This window comes from Rhinopithecus roxellana, chromosome 15 (assembly GCF_007565055.1).
Source record: "Rhinopithecus roxellana isolate Shanxi Qingling chromosome 15, ASM756505v1, whole genome shotgun sequence".
Taxonomy (NCBI): Eukaryota; Metazoa; Chordata; class Mammalia; order Primates; family Cercopithecidae; genus Rhinopithecus; species Rhinopithecus roxellana.
This window is the reverse complement of record NC_044563.1, coordinates 99,996,599-100,018,684: the sequence shown is the minus strand read 5'-3', so window position 1 is coordinate 100,018,684 and position 22,086 is coordinate 99,996,599. Positions and strand designations below refer to the sequence as shown.

General features: G+C 35.3%; 1 protein-coding gene across 1 annotated transcript in view; it reads right to left on the bottom strand.

The window, feature by feature from the left end:
- ARHGAP42 (Rho GTPase activating protein 42) overlaps positions 1-22,086 on the bottom strand; it is a 332,212-nt gene that overhangs the window by 26,597 nt on the left and 283,529 nt on the right. Inside the window, exons 11-17 of the mRNA XM_010358477.2 lie at positions 20,897-20,975; positions 19,415-19,454; positions 9,417-9,479; positions 8,044-8,118; positions 7,267-7,351; positions 6,560-6,618; positions 3,243-3,348 (exon numbers count right to left, since the gene is read on the bottom strand). Of these exons, the coding sequence (XP_010356779.1) occupies positions 3,243-3,348; positions 6,560-6,618; positions 7,267-7,351; positions 8,044-8,118; positions 9,417-9,479; positions 19,415-19,454; positions 20,897-20,975 (507 nt within the window). The remainder of the gene's footprint in view (positions 1-3,242; positions 3,349-6,559; positions 6,619-7,266; positions 7,352-8,043; positions 8,119-9,416; positions 9,480-19,414; positions 19,455-20,896; positions 20,976-22,086) is intronic.

Below are 22,086 nucleotides of genomic sequence, written 5' to 3'. Positions count from 1 at the left end.
TGGTGTCACGTGTCTCTAGTCCCAGCTACTCAGGAGGCTGAGGCAGGAGAATCGCTTGAACCCAGGAGATGGAGGTTGCAGCAAGCCAAGATCATGCCACTGCACTCCAGCCTGGTGACAGGGCAAGACTCCGTCTCAAAAAAAAAGGGGTCAATCTAACAGGAATATATAACAATTATAAACATATGTATATATAGTTAATAACAAAGTACTCAAATACATGAAGTAAAGTCATGCGCTCCTGAGTGGGCTTTCCAAACAGTGAATCAAGAGTTTTGTTTAGTTTTACATTTGCACTGAGTAAGGATTATTGGTCACCTGAATATTATTTAATTAAAAACATCAATTGGCAAATGTAATAACACTAGCAAATATCCATGTGTAAAATGAAAAGATTTTAATTTAGGAGAAATCAACTTTCACTTTTTACTTTACATTTAAAAGAAATTCCATAATAATTTTCTAAAATGTTATAGCTCCTAATGAATAAGTCCACCTACAAATTTTTTTGTAATTTAATAACAATTTTAAATATTTAAAATTAGTTGAGAATAAAAGAAAACACCACAGATAGCAAACAAAAGGACTCTTAGGAAGAATTCAATGATTTATACTGTTTCTCAGAGTTAATTAATGGAAATTTGGAATCAGTCCTTTAGTCTTCAGAATCCCAATCTAGGTTGATTGTCCTAATTTTTTTTCAGCCATGAAAGGTTTCAGCCAGGGATCAAGAGTGTTATTAGCTGTTTGCTGTTTTTATAAGTAAATTTGTGGTGATCTGAATGTACGTTCCACAGCTCCTATTTGGTGAGCAAGGTTTGACCTTTTGAAAGTTCAAGAAAGAAGCTAGGAATGGTGGAGAAGGATGAGCAAAGTAATTTAAGCATTCTTTAGTGGCCAGATACTCTTCTGTGCTATTGCCTGTGCCAAAGCCACACAGAGTCATATTAAGGGTACGGCTTATGTTAATCTATTATTCTGGATAATTAAGCAAACATATTTTGTGTGACACACATGTGGATTTTCAAAGGACATTTTCAAAGCCTTTGCTAGAAAATTAGTTTGAAGACCAACAAGAAAATGTCTAATAAATTGTATAGTTAAATTTCATGAAGAGCTCACACAATTCGAAACTAATACTGACCAACAATAGCAAGTCCTATGTTTATTAGCTAAAAGAAGTGCTGCTATGGGTCAATAGTTAATGATGAACTTTAAGTGATGTTGATCCTAGTAGATTTCATTTTTATTTTAAATAGTGGTGGTGGTAATGGATATGTGGGGGAAGATTTACATTATCTAAAAGCCTGCAAGTTGAGATGAGATTTATGAATATGTTTATGTAGCACTACAGAATGAGCATCTGTTATCCAAAATGCTTGAGAACAGAAGTGTTTGGATTTCAGATATTTTTCAGATTTTAAAATATCTGCATTATTGGCCAGGCGCGGTGGCTCAAGCCTGTAATCCCAGCACTTTGGGAGGCCGAGATGGGCGGATCACGAGGTCAGGAGATCGAGACCATCTTGGCTAACACGGTGAAACCCCGTCTCTACTAAAAATACAAAAACTAGCCGGGCGAGGTGGCTGGCGCCTGTAGTCCCAGCTACTCGGGAGGCTGAGGCAGGGGAATGGCGTAAACCCGGGAGGCGGAGCTTGCAGTGAGCTGAGATCCGGCCACTGCGCTCCAGTCCGGGTGACAGAGCAAGACTCCGCCTCAAAAACAAAAACAAAAACAAACAAAAAAAAAACAAAAAATAAAATAAAATAAAATATCTGCATTATATTTACCAGTTGAGCATCCCAAATCCAAAAAGTTCCAATGAGCATTATAATTGAGCAACATCTTGGCACTCAAAAAGTTGTAGAATTTGGAGCATTTTGAATTTTTGATTTTCAGACTTGGGATACTCAAGTTTTATTTCAAATGTATATGGCTCAAATGAGCATAAATTGGGTTACTACTTATTATGAAGAATGAAGGATTAATCATTTTATTGTAAATCATGGTACTCATTAAAATGGGAAATATGGTACTCATGAAATATTCCCATTAAAACATTTCCCATTTTAATGAGTACCATGATTTACAATAAAATGATTAATCCTTCATTCTACTAAATAATGCTACAGGAAATTCTTAAGTAAGTTTAAAACTGGATTTAGACATTTGTTTCCAGCAGCATGGCAAATTCACTTTGGGCTTAAATATGTGTTTGTCTCTCTCTCTGTATCTTTCAATTTATAGAGATAGATAGTAGATAGATATAATATTTATAATGATTAATTTTGCATGTCAGCTTGGCTAGGCTATGATACCAAGATATTTGGTTGAAGATTATCCTAGATGTTTCTCTTAAGGTATTTTGTTCAGATGACATCATCATTTAAATGAGTAGTCTTTAAGTAGAGTAGATTACGCTCCATAATATGGGTGGGCCTCATCCAATCAGTTGAAGGTCTTAAAAGAAAAAAAACAAAAACAAAAAACTGAGTTCCCAGAGTAACAAGGAATTCTGTCTCAAGATTGTCTTTGGATTCAAGCTTCAACATCAACTCTTCCCTGCCAGCCTGCACCGCAGATTTCAGATGTGTTAGCCTCAATAATCAAGTGAACCAATTCCTTAAAATCAACCAATCAATCTCTATCTCTTTACACATATATTAAATATATGTACATGCACACACACACAGACACTATTGCTTTTGTTTCTGCAGATAGCTCTGGCTAATACAGTATTTTTATCTACAAAGAGAGATTTTAAATATATGAATAAACTAGCAGCAAAGTTAGAAAAATCTCCAGAGATCAAGTGAAGTAATGAATACATGGAGGGAATCTCACAGTTAAGTGTTAGTTTTACCTAGGGGAACCTGTTGACTTTAGTAGTATAGAGCACTGGTCTTCAAACTCATTGCTTATAATGCACCTAAAAGAATTGGGAGGAAAAAAACTATATACGCCTTCATTTTTAAGTTGACACATCTACTTGTTTCATCATTAGTTTAACAATTGCAAAGGATATAATTATTTGCATAATTATATGCAAATAAACATATACAGGTACACACACTCATATAGAAATATCTTAAAAACAAACTGCCATACCATTTTTTAAGCAAATTCAATGGACTCTAATTATAATACCAATATTATAACATCATCACACACTTTAAAAAGACATGAACAAACTTAACAGATGAACAATAAGTTAAATGAACAATGTAAGTTAGAGAATTACTTGACCAGATGCTTTATTAAGATGTCCAGCATCTCTCTGTTTTTCTCCGGCAATTTGTGCACCAATGCATGTACAGCCTCCACCCTGTAGTTCTGGTCATCAGATTCTGTTACATAAAAAAGGTTGCAAATGTTCAAGTTTTAATTGCAATTCAACTGTATTTAATTGCATTCAATTGAATTTCATTCAATGTAAATATTAGTAATCTAATCACAACTACCACGTCTACCCCTCATGCCTCACAGGCACTGCTTCATGTAGTACCATCATTATCATTCCTTATGACTTGCAGAAGTTGAGTAACTCGCCCATGGTCATGAAGTTATTAAGTAGAGAAGCCAAAGAAGCCCAGTTCTACAGATTCCACACAGATGCTCTTAGCCACTCAACTGTATACTTTGATACAGCCAATACGCATCACCTGCTTGAGTTTTACTACCTAAAGACACATCAAACCTTTAGATATGTGAATGACCACAGCAATTGCTATAGATTTCCTAATGTGCCAGTCACTAGAGTACGTATTAGTCCATTTATATGGTTTGGCTGTGTCCCCACCCAAATCTCATCTTGAATTGTAGTTCCCATAATCCCTACGTGTTGTGGGAGGGACCCAGTGGGAGGTGAGGTAATGCTGTTCTCATGATAGTGAGTGAGTTCTCATGAGATCTGACAGTTTTATAAGGGGCTTTTCGCCTTTCCTCAGCACTTCTCCCTCCTGTCACCATGTGAGGAGGCACCTTCTGCCATGATTGTAAGTTTCCTGAGTTGCTCCCAGGCATGTGGAACTGTGAGTCAATTAAACCTCTTTTTCTTATAAATTACTGAGTCTTGGATGTTTCTTCATAGTAGTGTGGTAATACACCCATAGAAAGCTCCTAGAGATTCAACCCAGTGTAACCAGATGAAGCCCCACATTCCTCTCATTTTACAAATATAAAGACAATACAGAAGAACTGTTCTGAAATGTTAGCATTATTACATAAACATAAGCCCCATAGATTTACAGCCCATAATGACAATGGTAAATGTAAAATATAAGAATCATCTATGGCAAGCGTAGTATGCCAAGTGAAAGCTAAGATGTTGGCATGTCTGCTAGAGAAATGTCTAACATTTCAGAACAAGAAAGCTTCATTTAACGTTCTCTTACTGCGGCAAATAAATTCTGGGATGATTCCCCACTGTACCAAATTCTTTCTCCAGAAAGTACCTTGACTCACAGGATTCATATTATGGGATTACCATTTCATCTGGGAGCAGCTATTTAGACATGGGGTGAAGAGAGAGCCTGGCTCAGGCTAAACATGAGGTCTAACCTAGCAAATGGAATGGAGACATCAAAAATCTGATCGTACTGCTGGCTATGTGAAAAGGCAGACAATGTAAAATCAGAGCTGAAGTGACCAAATGTACTCCAAGAAAATCTGACTGGGAAGGAAAGTGAGAATGATAGAAATACAGTAGAGAACAAAGATGAGAGATCCTCAGGAAAGAGTGAGCAGAGAAATGTCAAATCCCAAGTTGGCAGTTCCTGGTTGCAGGCTCATGGAAACCCTGATCTCTGTTCTTGCCAAGGAATACACTGAAATATCCCTTAGGATCTGAATAACTTCCCCTTTATACTGAGCTGGACTTCTGCTGCTTGAAACCAAATAACCTAATTTTCTTAACTTAGCATCTAGTAAATATGGCTATCTTAGGTCCAGACAAAAGATGAGTTCATATATATAAGGATATATTTTAAATATCATGGTCATGAATATTATTATTATAATATAATTACCATTTGCTACAGAAGCAAATGGAGAAAAAACTTGTGACCAAAAGCTTGTACTGAAACAATAAGCTCATTGAGCCGTTTTAGCCAAGTAGCTCAAATTTCCTTTGTTATAAAGCAAAATTTCTGTAAGACAGGGTTCTGGGTTAAGAGTAAAAACAAAACAAAAATCTGGCTTGCAGCCCTGATTTTGCCATGAATTTATTAGTGTCATTGTACATATTATTTGCCCACTTTGGGTCCTGATTTCCTAGTTAATAGAATGAGAGGTCAGATTATATATTTTCTCTGGTCCTGTATGTCCTACAAAGATTTCTATGAAGAGGAGGTAGAGTGGAGAGCTTCAAGAGAAAACTAAATAGTGTAGATTTATAGGAGATCATGTGGTTAGTCATAAAAGCTGGATTGAAAACCGAGGTCATTCAATTTTATCTGACACTTTTATCAGCATACATTTCCTGTGACATTACAATGTGTGCAAATAAACTAATGCAACTAATTTCTTTCTTGGATTGTGAAAAATAATCTGGTTGTAGTCACACCTCATACATCTTAACAATGAAATGCCAGCTCTTAATTATTACAAGTTGTTGTGATGGGCTCAGGTGGCACCTGGCACTTCAGTCTCAATGGTTTACAAATACATGTTACTAACTTCTCATATAGCATATGTCAACTCTTCCTGCTAATATTTTAAATTGATCTATCTATTCATATCACATGGTGGCAATCACAGATCTAAACAAATGACATAAATGTGATCATTGCAAATAAAATATGAGGGAGAGGGGATTGATGGAAGTGCCTGCTGTCTGCCAAAAATATTTGACTCATCTCCAGACTGAGGAATATAGCACATGAGCATGTGCAGGGATATAACTGTCTGTACATATTCAGAGTCCTGCTTAGTTGATCTTATAAGAAACTGATACTTGTCATTCAAATAAGATGAAATTAGAATAATAATTCCTCATGGTTCTTTCTAATCACCAGACTGTTACCCAATGAGGTCTTGCTAAGTGTCAACATATTTCAGTTAATTCTGCAATTTCTTATTGGCTTCTAAACCACATTATAAATTACTAAATATCAGATTAACAACTTTTTTTTTGTTTGTTTTTTTAATTTGAGATGGAGTTTCACTCTTGTTGCCTGGGCTGGAGTGCAATGGCGCAATCTCGGCTCACCGCAACCTCCGCCTCCTGGGTTCAAGCGATCCTCCTGCCTCAGCCTCCCGAGTAGCTGGGATTACAGGTATGCGCCACCACGCCCAGCTAATTTTGTATTTTTAGTAGAGACAGGGTTTCTCCATGTTGGTGAGGTTGGTCTCGAACTCCTGACCTCAGGTGATCTGCCCACCTCGGCCTCCCAAAGTGCTGGAATTATAGGTGTGAGCCACCGTGCCCAGCCCAGATTAACAACTTTTTAAGCAATACTTGAAAAAAATCTTCACTAGCTGATACTAGTAATATATGCCTAAGAATGGCAGCATAAAACTACATCAATTATAAAGTGTATGTGATTCAAGTATACTTACTAACAGCAATGATAAAATCTTTGTGCAACTTGTAAGTCATCAGTGGTTCTGCAAGGCACCTACAACAGAGAAGTAAAGCACATGTTAGAATGGTAGTATCTTTTATTCTCCCCTAAACTTTAAGTGTTTCTTTAAGAATTAGGTGACTGTCATTCATCAATTAAAAATAAAATAATATATAAATAAATAAATAAATAAAAGAAATGGGTGATTTGGCAGTTTGATAAAGTTCCAGTAGTGGGGCCACAGAGAGACCTCAAATGCAGACTTCGAAGACACCAATGTACTTCTTTCCATGACTGTATTAAGAGGGGAGACTGGGAGACAATTTTTTCAGTGTCAGAATTACCTTACCAGAGGAACAAATATGGGAACAATAGTTAAAAAACAAAACAACACAACTTTCCATTCCAATTTGTTATTTTAAAAAGTACATAGAAATCCTATCTACAAACTTCATCTGAAACAACAAATACTAATTCAGTATTCAATATTATATAGTCTTTTAAATTATTATTGGAAAAATCAAGTACAAGTTCCAGAACACTAAATGTAAATCTTACCATGTCATGCTATTTCACCTTTTGTGAGGGAACTGAGCTACTGAGTGAAGCTTCTGGACACAGGCTCCATGAAGTCCCACGGTTACTACCCAAGGGGTGAGTCAGATACTGCATCCAGAGCACTAGGAGTTAAACCCTCCTCACCTGAGGTAGTTTTTCAGCCCACTCGTTATCGTCTTATTGTCCCACAGTTCAATATCAATATCAATATCAGGAGGGGATTTAGGAGCTGGAAATAATAAAACAAGGTATTTAAATTGTGTAGTTGAAAATATTCCTTATGCAATTACGAAAAATGGGCACAAACATAAGTAGGTCAAAAGAGAGAGGCCTTCATTTCTTAGAATGCAAAGAGTTAATGTTAGGACTGTTGTTTGTGTGAATTGATAAAAAGCTGACACTAAAACTCGAAGATATATCCTATGAAATAAGTCTCCCAAATGAAATTATTGCTAATTGCTAACATGACAGAGCAGTTACCATGTGCCCAGCATGCGTCTAAGTGCTTTACAGAGATTAACATATCCAATTCTCACAACTCTTAAGAGGCAGGTACCATTATTATCCCTATTTTTATAAACGAGGAGGCTGAGACACAAAGACATTAAGCAAATTACTCAAGGTCACAAAACCTGTAAGTTGCTGAGCTAGGATTCCAAATGACTGTAGCTAGCATCCATGCCTCTTATTGTATCTCTAGCTTATCAAAGGACACTTGGGAGAAAAAAATACAGTATTATAAATATGCCCCCTCAAATTCTCATTGTTCATCTATTATAAATAAACATTAAAAACTGAATATAAATATGAACTTTAAATATTATTTGAAAATATTCAAAGTTGCACTAGTCAAAGAAGCCTGTACTTTAGATTACCTATAAGAACACAAAACTTATGTAAGTTGCTTCATCCGAAACTTACAAAATATGGTATTCATGAGTTTTTGAACTTTGGAGTTCACTCCTCCTATTCGGTAGAGTCCTAAAATGGTGATACCTAATAGGAAGGAAAATCACAAGAAAATGGCTTGAGATACAGCTCGGCAAGTACAGAATGTTAAAAACTCAGACATATGCCTAACAAAATTTGAAAGCTACTTATCCAATTTCACAGTATAACTTTAGCAAAGCTATCCTGGAAACACCCATCAAACTTATATTTCTCAGAGCAGACACTGAATAGTGATTTGAAAGTCTTTGAAGATCTTCAAAGTAGCAAAGTGTAGCTGCCTATTCACCATCATTTGAATATAAAAAAGCAATGGAGATGGGAAGGGATGATCGGTATTACTCATGTTCTATTTCTTTAGAGTCATGGAGTCCTCCTGCATGTTGAAAAGTCCTATGGCATTTATATCTTCAGTTTAGAGATGAGGAAACGGATTCAGAGAATTCAAGGAAACTACTTTTCAAAACGTTGAAGTGGTAACACTTAAAATTTAAATATAAGTTTATGGAACTCCAAAGCCCAATATGAATGTTGCTTTAGCCAAATTTTCCTGGAAGTGAGTCCAACATTTAACTGGAGTGGACTTCAAGACAGAGGTCATGATTGGAGTGAAGAAAGGTGCCAAAGCTCTGGCAGTGACAAATCAGCAAAAGAAAGTATATAAGGAAGGAAGGGAGCGAAGACAAGCTCCTTAGGAATCTTACCTCCTCAATGATTGGGGAAAAAAAAAAAAAAAAAAAAACAAAGAGGCCGGGCGCGGTGGCTCAAGCCTGTAATCCCAGCACTTTGGGAGGCCGAGACGGGCGGATCACGAGGTCAGGAGATCGAGACCATCCTGGCTAACACGGTGAAACCCCGTCTCTACTAAAAAATACAAAAAACTAGCCGGGCGAGGTGGCTGGCGCCTGTAGTCCCAGCTACTCGGGAGGCTGGGGCAGGAGAACGGCGTGAACCCGGAAGGCGGAGCTTGCAGTGAGCTGAGATCCGGCCACTGCACTCCAGCCTGGGCGACAGAGAGAGACTCCATCTCAAAAAAAAAAAAAAAAAAAAAAAAAAAAATCAAAGGGGTGCTTGAAGTAATAAATAAGGCACAGTTTAACAATAAGAAGTACAGTGAGGCTATATTAGAAAAAAATCTAAAAAAGAAGTATGCCTAAAGCATGATTTTTAGTAAACTAAAGCTCAAGATATAACTATTTGTATACTGATACATACATTTATATCACTCTTAAAATTAATCCATGTTAATGACCAAATACATCTTCATTGATTCATCTACTCTGAGAGTTTTCTATGTAAGAATGAGACACATGACAGGAATGCTATACCGATCAGGCAACACTGACCTCTTGTTTCCACAGCTTGAATGCATTTTCTCACAAAGTTGAACCCTGCTTCATTCAAATACACTGAAAATAAGAGAGAAATCGCATTAGGTGTTTATGCTGAACTCACAGCCCCACTTCACTTGGCTCTGTTCATTGGCCCTTTACGACTCAACAGTAGAGAGGTTTTTACTGAGTTTTTCAAATATTTTGGTTAGAGGCCGACTTTTTATTTTGGGGTAGAAGTAGAGGAGGGAACTTCACCCTCACAGTTATTGTATCCACCTGCCAAGATCCTTCAGAGAAAGTGTATTACAATGATCTTATCCACTTTTCCTAAAAATAGCATTACTCCTTTAACTATGTGTTTTTTTTTTTTTTCAAATGATAGGAGCAAATGCAATAAGAATAAACCCTTATTATGTATTGAAACTTGTAATATAAAGCCTTTCACATATCCTTTCCCATGATTCTCAAAATATTATCAGGTAGAGAAAAGGCTCTGTAGTCTCAAGATGATTCCCTGGGTTGCTGAAAACCTCCACTGTTCTCAGTTTTAAGCTCTAGAGTCAGGATTCTAACTTGGGTCTGATTCTAAGCTCCATGCTCTATTTTTCATTTTGCTACCATATTTAAAATAATTCGAAACATGCATTGTCAGTCACTAAACATCCCCAAAACGTCCTAGGATTCTGAAATTGCAATTTATTTTCATTGTTTTTTTGGCTAGATTTTCTTTGGATCAATTCTAATTTTTTAAAGGGTTTTGGGGCCAGATCAAATGAGATTACTTGTTTAAAGAGAACGCATTTATTTTAAAAATACCCACTAACACCCAGAGAGAAAACTGAAAAACTTTTGAACTATGATACAAATTTTCATCACATGTGGTAGAGACATGATTTTTAAAATATTCTCAAATAATAAATGAGAATTCAAACCAATAAAAATTTAAAACTAGCTTCCATTTAAAGATAGTAGATTAAACATTCTTGTAACTCAAAATAGACCCCCAGACAAAAAATATATATCAAAAAAAAAAAAGATAAAAATCAAGAAAGGGTAACAGCAACAAACTAAAAACTGAAAAAAATTCTAGGCACAGCAAGGCAGTGGAGCTGAACTGATTGACAGAAAGCTCTGAATAATCTGTGCCTAACAATGGAACAAGAGGTACTACCACGAAGGGGTATTTATTATGTGTTGTTAGGTGAAAAAAGTAATCGACAGGACAATAAGGCCTATTTTCTCAAAATCTAAAAATTTGAGGGTATATATGACTGTTTCTATTTTCCTAAGAAAAACCTCCACAAATATATATGCAAACTATTGGTAAGGAGAAAGAGGGCAGAAGTTAGAAACTGTCATTTTTAATTCACTAGGCATTTTGGGATTATTTGATATTTTAAAATATATATATATATGTGTGTGTGTGTGTGTGTGTGTGTGTGTGTGTGTGTGTGTTTAGCACTCTAAAAAACAACTTCAAAACTCTAGAAATAAAAATGTCAAAACTAAAATATGTATTGCCATCAATGGGAAGTAGCTCATTTATTTCTTTGTCCCCACTGTCCTAGGACAAGAGAACAGAACTCAGTGAATACTTTCAGTGAACTCAACACACAAAAACGAATGGCCATGGTATCTTATGAGAGTACAGCTGATGACCTACCCACATGAGAGTGAAGCTTTTCTTGGACACCAAAGAGAGACTGGTTGCTTCCAATAACCCCAAAATGCCCAGCGTAACACTAAGCATTCAGATATTTTAAAATATTTATTGAATATAGGACACAGGTAAGATGGAAAAGTGAGGAATCATTTAATTTTCAGTTTTAAGGACAACAACAAAAACTGAGACAAAAAATGTAACCCTAGGTAAAAACAAGACACTAGCATTTTTATATCAATTAAAACTGCAAGTTCCTGACATCTAAAATGTTTGGTACTAGAGGTCACATTATTCCGCTTTTCAATAAAAAGATGTATTAAGAGAAAAAGACAATCATTTTTAAAAAATTTCAACAGAACTTCCTTTCAACAAAAATATAATGAAGATAGTTGTGACATATAAAACAGAATTTCTCTCTTAAGTATTCATTTTGAGAAAAATAAGTAATAACCAGGCTGTACCCCAAAGTATACTGGGATATTTGGCAGCAATATTCCAGTCTTTTCTAATAAACTGATATCAAAAGCTCATCATGTAGAATAAAATCTTACTGAGAGTCAGTCTAACTGCAGGGTTTTTCTACGGATGCTTCTGTTCTGACATATTCCATGGATCCTGTACTTAGCTCCCGTCATGTGAGTAAATACACCATTATCAATCAATTCAGAGATGTGGAAGAATATACTGAGTTGGCAAAAATAACCATGAATTTTTGTTTCCTTTGCCCATCCTTTGCTTTGACTGAAAGAGTAGTTTCATGGTGCAGAGATAGTGTTCAGCTTTGTTTAAAGCCAGGAAAACCTAAGGCCAGTTCTCAGCTCTAGTATCACTGCTATATGTCTGAGGTGGGGGAAATGTATCTATTATTTTATAAACTCAAGTTCCTTCATTTATAAAATGAGCGAAGTAACAATACCTAAGTTAAACAGTTGTAGTAAGATGAAGACAAATGGAATGAAACACTGAAGAGTGCCTAACAATGGAACAAGAGGAATTCAATGCTGGGTTTTTTTTCCTGTCTGCTCCTGTCTACACATCACTGCTATATGAAGGAAAACATAAGAAATTATAAAAGAACTCAGTCATTAGTTTTAACTAGATGAGAGGGGCAGTAGTTACTCTTTCACTTGTTAGCTCTGTTACTAGGCATGGTTTTGATCTCTCTGTGCCTCAGTTTCCTCTCCTACAAAATAAAGGTAATAGTTTCTTCTTCATAGCACTATTTAAAGATGAAGTAAGTTAACATTTGCAAAGCTCCTAGAATAGCGTATGCTTAGAATATAGTAAGTGCTTTAAAGTATTGGCTCTTATCATTATCATTATTATTGACTAGAGAAGAATGCAAATCTCTACATATGTAAACTTCGTGAATAAGGCATTCTTCCCACATGGCTAAAATCACTGGGGCTTGAGGGACAGTCAGCCACAAGTGTTGATTTTCAAAAAGGCATATATCACTTTGTCACTTATTTAATAAGTTGTATATTAAGAAATGTCCCCATGTGATCATTATACTTCAATAAATACAATGAAAAAACATATCCTCTCACTAGAGCTAAACAGACTATAGCAGACTGAAATTACTGTTTACCCATATCTGTTGTCCCTCCCTACAAGAAGATTAGATTTCTCAGCATCCTTGAAGCCAGGCTTGGTCATGTGATACCCACTAACAATGAAATATGAACATAAGTGACACATGTCTTTACCCAGTAGCCACTAAGAGCCAGTATGTGGCTTGCACTTTTCTTTTTCCCTTGTCACAGGATCAGCAACGATACAAAGGGAGGCTTCTCTACCAACTCAAGTTCCAGAGTGAAAACAACGTTGAGAGCCACCACTGACCTATATGGACATGTACTATAAAGAAGAAACGAACCTTTATTGTCATCAGCCTCTGAGACTTGAGGATCATCTATTACCAAGCATAACCTGGCCAGTTCTGATTTAATTGTATATAACTTAATTCACTGTGGCAAAACTCACGGAAATAAAGGCAACCCCACATAATGAACTTTTTTCCTCCCTTAACTAGAATGTATCCCTTTTGACTACTGACTTGTCAATTCACATAACAAAGGCAGCAAAGTGCAGCAGTGGCAGGGCCTGTTGATGGTTGCTTTGCAAACAACCATCAACTATAGACAGTGCCTTCACTTTAGTACCCAGCGATTTCTGCTGAGGTCTGAGAAGAGGACAAGATGGCTCAAATAGTTTGTCTTCCAATGACTATGGATGAGGTAGTCACAAGGATTGTCATTTCTGAGGGAAGTCAGGGGCAAACACATTCTGTAATGGAAAATGAGCAATTTTCCAAAGCCACGAAGGGGTTACTATACTTAATGCATCAGTGCTCATGAGATTTCAACTACAACGGGTCCTCTTAACCTCCAAAAAACAAACCAAAAAACAAAAAATCACAAACACCTGAGAACTCTTCAGTGTTCAAATGTCGATGGAAAGGGTTATTATTAAATCAAATTGCACCATTGAAAAGGCTGATAATTAATGATAATTCTCCTTCGTGGAGGACAAGGTACTCCTGTGGCAACAGCACAGAGAGGAGGATAAGTATCCTACACAGGAGAAATATGGATTGCTGGTTCGGGTTCAATGCTTGGCCCAGAGCAGGCAGCCAATACATGCTTAATTGACTGATGGCTTGCTAGTTACTGGTTTGTACCAGGATTGCTCAAGTACCTTCTCCGATGGGTTCTATAAGGGTTAGAGTTTATCAGCTTATATGAGCTATATTTGTGAACACTTTCCCAGTTCCAAGCCCTACCCCAGCCCTGTATCTCCTCCATTTTAGAGAGAATCAGAGGGATACTCAGAATACAACTACTATCAAATTCTATAATATGAGAATTAGAATTCTATAACATTAATGATACTTGGCCTTCATGGGCGAGGGTAGAAGCAGAAGACCGACTAACTTAGTTAACTTAATATATTCAATCAAAAGTTCAGTCTAAACCTTATTTTTTTCCCCTGTGTAAATTGCTCAGGGATAAAGCTTTTATTGAAACCTACAAAAAGTTTCCATAAGGCAGTTTAGCAGCACAAAAGCTATTAATCTCAACAGAATTCAAACAGCCATGAGGAAAGGAAAAAGAATAGTCTTCCACAGAGCTAACAAAGCAAAAGTCCTTGTACCTTCAATTTACTAGCAATTCAAAACCTAGTATGTCCTTACAGATGTAATCTACTTGACCTTACAGTACATTCTCAGGGTTGACAAAACAAAGCAACACTTGTCTTTACTTTTCAGTTCACTTTGCTGATCTCCTGTTTCAGATTAAAAGGTCCCTTATCACAGATAAATAATATCATGCTATATGTTAACTGAAATAAATAAAAAATAAATGAGTGCATTTATCAATGTTCATGACACCTGCTGGACCTTTTCTTTTCTCCTTAAGGATGGGCAGTTAACTCCACAGCCCTGGCCCAAATTGTTCTTTCATTCTGCTCTGCCCATGAAGAGCACTTGAGCTACGACAATCTTCCTGGGTCTCTGTAATAAAAAGAAAACTGTCAATGATCAAAGATTGGGGGATTATATGGTAAAGAAGGAGGATGATAACCTAGCCACATCTGAGAACTTCCAGAACTCTCTAAACCACAAAATGAAGCCCAAGAACATTTATAACAGATGGTAATTGCATAGAATGATAAGGAGCAAAAAAAGCTTATTGCTGTGGAGAATAGACAGACAGGTACACTTGAGGAAAGTCACTGAAACATACAAGCAGAAGTTTAGAGCTGTTGGGAAATTTCAAGATTATCTTCTGTTCCAATCCCTGCAATTTTGTATATAAGGACTGAATGTTAGGTGACTTTGTCATTACACATGCAAATACTGACTTTTATTAGTGGAAACATCAATGGAAAAGAACTTCCTTTTTCTTATTCACAGTACCTGGAGTAGAGTAGGTGCACAATGGAATATTGTTGAACTGACTGTATGAGGGAATGAGACCTAAGTGCCTTTTCTTTCACAATGCTCACTTTCTCCAGACTCAGGGTTGAAGGACCAGCTCAGAAGCCACCACACAAAACTCATATTTGAATGGGGACAAGGCTCAGGGCACCAACAGAGAATGTCAGAGAAAGAAAGCCTAGAAGAAATGTTAACTGCTTTTGCCTCTGTTAATGACTGGTCCCAAGATGGAGGTCTTGGGGCAGGAAAGGTATGTCATAAAATGTAATTTGTTCCTTTGAAAGATGTATTCAAATGGCAGAACTATGGAAAACATACGGATGAGCTACTTTTTACAAAATGTCCCCCGTGGCATGACTTGAGGACTAGTTTAGTGCTAATCTTAATTGAATGGCATATGATTGAGGATTCGTTTAGTGCTAATCTTAATTGAAAGGCACTTGTTTAATATTGATGATACATATTACTACTACAAAAATAAATTCATTCCCAAAGTCTTACAATTTCAGGATATAGCAGCGTATTTTACAACCAGAAAAGTATTTGTAAATTCAATACCCTGTAATTAGTCAATATTTTGGTTTTTTATTTGATGTTTTTTTCATAAAGGTGATTCAAGCTTTCCTTTCAGTTGAATTACACAAGTTTCATTTACGGCATCCATATTTTGAAAATGGTAAATTAAGAGTAACTATTAATACAAGGTAGGAAGACTTTTGCATGTTAGTCTTATAAAGAGTAGCATGAAACTACATTCACAGCATAATTTTATTCTTCATTCCATGGCATTTGTCTCTGTAAATTCATACTATGGCCCTATTTTAGAACATTAGGTATTTCTTACACTGTTGCTTGTAGGATTTTCAGCAAAGGCACAGATGTTATGATTGCTTCTAAATGGCTGGCATTCAAAACAAACTTTTACCTAAGTTTTATATATTACCATCCTAAACTTCATTGTCTTCAGCAGTTCAAAAACACTAACACATATTATGCAAAACTGAGTTTCCAAAGGAGAACAAGAGTATTTTAGAGTAAGTGGAAGCCATCTGAATTATGGAGGATATAAACGAGCACTCTTCAAAGTGGCCGGTGAATTAGGGCTGGTACTGGTTTCCAATACCAATTACAAGAAAAGTTACATATTAAAATTGAGCAATGCTACTTTTAGAGGAGTCAAATATCAACTAAAAAGAAATACAAGATCTCAAGAACAGGATGATGTACAAAAAAATAATTAGAGGGGCTGACAAAAAGAAAGATATAAACTGATTTAAATACTTAACACAATGAGCTCACATGACTTATTCGAGACCTAACAGGTATGAGAATTGCACAATCACTGAAACACAAATTTACCCGAGACAGGAGTTCGAGACCAACCTGGCCAACATGGTAAGGCCCCACCTCTACTAAAAACACAAAAAATCGGCTGGGTGCTGGACGAGGTGGCATGAGCCTGTAATTCCAGCTACTTGGGAGGCTGAGGTAGGAGAATCGCTTGAACCCAGGAGGCGGAGGTTGCAGTGAGCTGAGATCTTGCCACTACACTCAAGTCTGGGCAACAGAGTGAGACTCCATCTCAAAAAAAAAAAAAAAAAAAAAAAAAAGCCTCACTCAAATGAATTAGTAATACCACAATGTCCACCCCAGAGCTGCTGGCAGCTAAGTTCTGGAAAGTGAGTCCAATCCTGTGCCTTTGAGCCAGGGTTTCTTTTATTGGTAGCACCTGCCACAGTCTTGACTTTTCAATAGGGTAGTGATTCTGTTTGGGTGAGGAAATTTGAATCCCCATGTGTGTGACAGCTAAAAATAATGTAATTTTCAATAAGTGTAGCTTATGCAAAAGTAGTAAGACCTTTGGAAATCACTATGTATTTTTGTGTGTATTTATTTAGCATGTTTACAACACTTAATTTTAACATAGTACTTAATCCCTGCATTTATAAAGTGATTTAGATTTAAAAAGTTGATAGGTGTTTAAAAGATTATATTTGTCAGGATCACAAATCTGTCTAGTTAGGGTGACTTTGAGAAAATAAAATTTACGATTTTGTCATCAGTTGATATGTCTAAAGAAATTTGACTGATTAAATGTACAAATGGGAGAATTCTGTTAGAATTATGAAAACAAAATAAAGTGAAAATGATTTAGTTTTAAAAGTTAGTGCAATTACAAATAAGATCTGTATATTGATTAAAAACAGGCTTCAAGTAAACATATGGCTTAAAATAAATCAAATATTAAAAATAAAACTTAAAGCTTAAGATTCATAAATTTAAGCACTAAAGTAGAAGCTTGTAATATTTCTTCTATGACCAAAAATCTTCCCATGGGTAATAAAAGCCTACTGGTACTAATGAGAAGAATAAGAGCAAATCTGTACTCAGCACATGTCTCAGGAAAGGCCTGTATTGACGACTATGGAGAAGAGACGGGTTCTGTCACAAGGAGCTCAGAGTACTGTGTAGGAAACTAATACACCATACAAAAAGCCAGAGTGTGAGAAATGATATAAACACATGCACTCTAGGACTGCTACTTTTCTGAAACATGCACCATTTTATAATTATAATTGAAGGCACAGTGATGTTTCCGGTGGCTGATACTGCAGGATACCTGTTTCCAGAAGAATGATTCTGTATTGCATGAAGATGCAGACTCCCTCTCCGTCACAAGTACATTAGTTTTGGTGGTGCATTTAATTAAGCATCAGTATATTCTGATTAACTTGACTATGCCACCATTCAGAAGCCCTACGCAATACTGTACATAGGTGCAATTGATTTCCATTAAGGATTTGTCCTTGGGTAATTTTAATGGGAAAGGATTAACCTTATAGTGGATATAAACAATCAAACTAATGTTAGAAAACACATTTCACATTCTTCTCAAATGCAATGTATACAACAGATTACTTTTTAGGTAATTATTAAGTATGAACATTTAGTACATACACAACTCTTACCATTTGGTTAATGTATCTGTGATTAGATAAATGTTGGCAATAAAGGATTTTATACTAATCACTTTCCTTGATTCCAGTAAGGAAGTAAATGTGAGAATAAAAACTGGAAATAATTTTTTAAAGTATTATTTAAAAATAATTTTAAAATTATAGGTTATTTAAGTTATTATTGAAAGATCTTTTACATCATGCATTTTCTTTTGATAATTTCTGAAGTTAATCACTAGAAAGCATTTAATTCAGATAAAATAATAGGCTTTTTATACATTCAATATTTATAACTTTCAAATGAGTGCTTTCCTAGTTTTTATTTATTTCATTCTAACTTGTATTTCCATAGCAATCTAAATGTCAGGGTTGGTCAGGAGCAGTGGCTCATGCCTGTAATCCCAGCACTTTGGGAGAACAAGGTGGGAGGGTTACTTGAGGCCAATAGTTAGAGACCAGCCTGAACAACAAAATGAGACCTCATCTCTACTAAAAAATAAAAATAAAATAAATAAGAAAAGTAAATGTCAGGGTTATTGAGTTTGTTTGAAAAATAAATTTAGAAATCATAAGACAAAATCCATTGCATTATATGAAACTTGGAATTGCTGTGAAAGTTATACAAAATAACCCTAGAAACAAATACACAAATTAATTTTAAACATCAAATAAAATGACTATGTAAAGTACTTATGGAAATACCCTAAACTAACCACAGAAAAAAGGTAGCAAGAAGTTGGCAGGTAATTAAAGAGGATTAGAACATGATGAAAAACACATAAACTGTGTTTATAAAGAACGGTTACAAACTAATGATTTAGTAATAATATAGTAAAAACATCTTTTCCTACATATACCATGTGTAATGACGAGGTCCTTATATTTTACATTCTTAGTTATTATCCACTAAAACCAGCAAGAAGTGTTTATGTCTTCAGTCTTATACCTGTAAGAAAACTGGAGCAGAGAAAATAAGACAAAGAAGCTCTCTACTGTCTTATGTATTTATATTGATATAGATATATAAATATAGTATTTATATATAATTATATAATTTAGCTTGATTATTTATATATAATTATATATTATATATCATATATTTATTAACATAATTATACATAATAAAATATAATTACATTATATAATTATATATTATATATAATATACAAATAATTGAGCTAAATATCAACTTTCTCAAATCTCTATCAGAGATAAAGCAAGGCATGTAAATAAGTAAATAAACACCAAAGAAATAAAAATTAACTTTTGTTACTATAATACCAGTAGTTTGTGGTACATTGAGAAACATTTTAAATAAAAATTTCAAATTTGCTGTACCATAAGATCAATGGTGTTATACTATTTTCCCAGAATACTTACAATCACATAATGCTTTTGTGTTAAAAATGATATGATAAAATTTTAAATAACTATTAACATGACTTACTTTCTTCTTTCTTGCTTATAATGGCAGGCAGAGTATAAATCTAAAAAACAAAGGATGTCCATCAGTTACTTCCAGTTAATGATCCAGCACAAAAGATTAGCAAGGTGATATCTGTACATTAATACACAAAGAGAGTGTCTTGATTTCAAGGTCCTACAACTGCTGGGTCCATAGCACCATCTGTGTACCATCAAGCAACTTCCTTCCTGTGGTTCAGCCACCCTCACTTCCCTCTCCCTTCCATCCGTGACTGTGCTGCCCTGGACAAGGTTCTACCTCCATCTGATTTATGCATCTTATTATCTGCCCTAGTAGGATGCATAAAGTGCCGTTCTCGGGAAGTAGCTCATAACGGACTTCGCCTGATTGCTCCTTCTTCCAATTTCCTGCTTAGCATGTTCTCAAATGTACACAATCCTAACTTGTACACTGTTGGGTTAACAAACTATTCCCTAAATTTGCTCTAAGTCAGGGCTTCTCAACTATTTCTGGTAAAGAGTGCATTTTCTTTTAAATCTATTGTTAACATTTGTGTAAAATATAATAAAATTGAAATAGAAAATAATAAAAAAATCAATGCAGAGTTCCAATTTTTAAATTAAATTTAACAGGCTTAAAAAAACTTAAGTGGCTACATGATTTTCTAAAGACTGAATCGCCATTTCTGTACTGATCTTACTGTGGACTGGCAACACAGTTTGAGGGAGGGTCTCAAAATCTGAGGACCACACTTTGTATGGCACTATTGCTGTACAGGTTCTTTGCCATCTAAAGAATGCTTCTCAAGTGACAGGATAGGGACTCTTACTTCCTCTGTGTGCTCACCCTCTATTGATCTAGTAACAGGTGACAGGATGGGGACTCTTATTTCCTCTGTGTTCACCCTCTACTGATCTAGTAACAGTGTTCTTTACGAAAACAGACAGTGATGAATGATTCAGCCTCCTTTTTATGTAAGCCTTCCTATTTTTTGTAAGTAGACTATCATACCAATTTCAAAATAACTATTAAAAATGGGGATATGCATGCAAGTGAAAATGTCAAGCCACAGGCAGTTTTATTAAGCTATACTCTTTTAAAATGGTTTTGATTACAGAATTAGTTCTTACCCTGAACCTTGTTCATCACTCTAATCACATGCCTAGTACAGGCCTTGCAAAGAGGGGGCATGAGATAATTATTAACGGAATAAGATAATCTAATGGGTGCAGCCAAGGTGATGAGTGTAAGTAATTGTTTAAGAAGTAATTTTAGGGTTTTAAATTAGTCCCAAAAGCCCCCTTATAAAATAAGTCAGAAAGGTAGAGTTATGTGCCATGAGTGAGACTAGGAAAGCAGTAAAAGTCTCTACTCTCCTGATTTCCTTTTTTAATGTTTTCAATTATACTACAGGCAAAACATTGTATATTATGAAAAGCATTTCCATACATTATAGTTATTAGGACAATAAAACCTAAATTATAGAATGTATCATAGTCTTACCGGTTCCTTCCCATCCATGGCTTCAAGCCAGAGTTTCCTATTAGCTTCTGAGAAGGCCTGTAACGTGATGATCCCATGCCTATTAAAAACAAATATTGTATATATTTACACATTTATTACTTTTTAAATCCTCCGTTAGCTAAAAAGATAAAATTTGAAGAAAAAAAGAGAAATGAAGAGAGAGGAGAAAAACATAGGAACTTTTTTTAAAAAGAAAAAGATTGAAGTATAATACTTTCAGAAAAATCACTGGGCATGCAAAAAATGTTTTTAATTCTAACGATCACAGGTGGTAAAACCATTAAGTGTTTTCAGTATAGGACAGTCTGAAGGAGACTAGTTTGAAACGATTTCCCTTGAAATGATCAAAAAGGTTGAGAAAGTCACATTCTTCAAAGCCATCTATGAATTCCACAATATGAGAACTCGACCCTGATGTGGTACAGTCTAGTCACTAAAAACAATTACAATTAATATGCAACAATGTGGAAAGCCTCATACCATAACTAGGTAATATTTAAAAAGCCACTAAAACCAAAGCATTTCTCTATTCCATGATGACAATATTGAAATGAATTCATTTAAAAATAATTCTCTCCCATACAGTCATTCTGAAATAGTTACTTGAGGATATACTTAAAGAAAGAAACAAAAAGTAGGGGGAGGAAGGGAGTAAACTGGCATATGGAGGAAAAGATATAAAATATAAAAAAGGAATTTACTTAAACAGAAAATTGAGGGATCTGTGAAGAGGAACACTGAGATGAAAATTTTATTATAAATATTTTATAATTAAAAACCTGGAATGACAAATAATAGCCTACATCTCTTCTGCAAATGAGAACACAGATCATGAGAATCCTGAATATATATCAAGATAATCTGATGTTGGAGAATTTAAGCCAGTGTAGTAATACCAACAATAAAATACTGAAAATCAGTATTTGTTGGATATTTACGATGTGACAGGCACTGTGTTATGTTTCCTTAATTCTCTCATTTAATCCTGAAAACAATCCTTTGAGGTGGATACTTATTATCCTTAATTTACAGATGAAAAAACCTAATTACAAAGTTTAATAAAGTGCTCCAAGGTTATATAACTGGAATATGTTAAGAGAAAGCACTAACATGTTGGTATTTGTCTACAAAGAAAATCCAGAAGTCTCTACACAAAACTATTAAAACTA